The 1,692-nt window shown below is 52.7% G+C and overlaps 1 protein-coding gene across 1 annotated transcript; it reads right to left on the bottom strand.

The window, feature by feature from the left end:
• Positions 1 to 348: 348 nt before the first annotated feature.
• On the bottom strand, positions 349 to 1,364 carry LOC123167793 (chaperone protein dnaJ 11, chloroplastic). Its single transcript, XM_044585655.1, has one exon. The coding sequence runs from the start codon at positions 1,272 to 1,274 to the stop codon at positions 855 to 857; it is 420 nt and encodes a 139-aa protein (XP_044441590.1). The 5' UTR covers positions 1,275 to 1,364; the 3' UTR covers positions 349 to 854.
• Positions 1,365 to 1,692: the final 328 nt, after the last annotated feature.

Raw genomic sequence — 1,692 nt, 5'->3', positions numbered from 1 at the left:
AAATATAAGTGTTACTAAATAATTATTATTTTTTACAAAAATAGTTTCAAACTGAAACGGTGAAACGTGTGACTTCATGCTGAAGTTCAACTCCTAAGGGTTAATAGGGTTGACAGTTTAATATTTTGTCAGGAAAATAACAAGTGCAGACTTGGAAACTAGAGGGAATAGAACTCGAAAGTTAAGCGTGCTTAGGCTGGAGTAGTGAGAGGATGGGTGACTGGCTGGGAAGTTACACGATTTGTAATGAGTGCTCCACACTTGAGCAGTGATGAGGGATGATTACACATTAAATTGTCAAATAATTCAGAAATTGAAAACTCAGAAAAAATAAAAAAATAAAAAAAATTCCAAATTTTTTTTTCCTTTACTCCCTGTTGATGTTACCAACCAGAACTATAGGTGGAGCTCCTTTAGTCCCGGTTCGTAAGCCAACTGGGACTAAAAGAAATGGACATTAGTCTTGTTTATTTTGGTTCCAGAACCGGGACTAAGGGCACGTTTTCTACCAGTGTTTCGAAGAAGAAACGACCGACATGGAGGTCACTAATTCCTTTCCTCCTATTACCATAGAGAGCTACGTACTATATAGTCTTTGGCCGTTAATTTACAGTAGGTAAGTAATTAGTTTACATATTTGCATTTTGCTGACAGGACGCACAAGAGATCTTTAAAAAACGCCTCTTGCCGTGTACAGAGCTCCAGCGTCCGCGTCACCCGATCTGGGACGTCCAATCCTGAACGTACGATGCACAATAGCCTTGACGATGTTCTCTGCAGCGCCGTGCCTGAGTGAACCGGGCAGCCACCGGCTGGGGCCCCGGAGGGCAGCCGCGTTTGCCAGCCTGTACGTCCTACCAGCACTGGTCGGTCTCCCACGTCCTCCGCCGGAACGCCGGCCCGGCCGCGGCCGCCCGCCGCATCATCATCCCGGCGGTGCGGCAGGCCACGTCCCTGTCGTAGCGAGCGCGCTCGTCGGGGTCAGCGAGCGTGGTGTAGGCCGCGTGCAGCCGAATGAACCCCTCGTCGCCGCCGCCGCCAGCAGCGTCCGGGTGCACCTCCCTGGCAAGACGCCGGTACGCCGCCTTGATCTCGCCCCTGCTCGCCCCGGCACCCACACCGAGCACTTCGTAGTGCGTCCTCCCCGCGGCCACCGCCGCCGGCGCCGCCATCGTCGCGGACGCCCGCGCCACCACGCACCGCCGAGGCCCGGCCACCCGGCCCGTGCGAGCAGACCCCATCACCGCCGGCGTCGACGTCGCGAAGGTAGCCATCGATTCTCCTATCTATTTTCTTCAGTCCTCGATCCAAAAGCAGAGTACTTCTTCGTTGCTGTTGTCCGTCCTCGTCGACGAGAGATGAGACACCGGTGGATTTATAGGGGATGAGGACGGAGGAGTCTGTGGTGGCCCAGCTCTCGATCTTATCTCCACAAAGATGCGGAGAAGAAGAAGATGAGGACGGAGGAGTCTGTGGTGAGCTCCTGCTGAGTCAGCCATCAGCGTGAGTTGCTTGTCGGCCTCTTGAACGTTGCTTTCGCGCCACCGATTGTAATTCCAACTTCTGTTCCCCGACAAGGTGGAAAGGGACTCGCCCGCCGTCCGATCGCGAATCAGTGTGTGGGATGTCATGTAGCATCTGGTATGATCGATAGTCCACATGAAAAGATGTCATGTCATGACATGTATATAG

Source organism: Triticum aestivum, chromosome 7D, assembly GCF_018294505.1.
Source record: "Triticum aestivum cultivar Chinese Spring chromosome 7D, IWGSC CS RefSeq v2.1, whole genome shotgun sequence".
Taxonomy (NCBI): Eukaryota; Viridiplantae; Streptophyta; class Magnoliopsida; order Poales; family Poaceae; genus Triticum; species Triticum aestivum.
The sequence above is the reverse complement of the archived record's forward strand: the minus strand, read 5'-3'. Positions and strand labels throughout refer to the sequence as shown.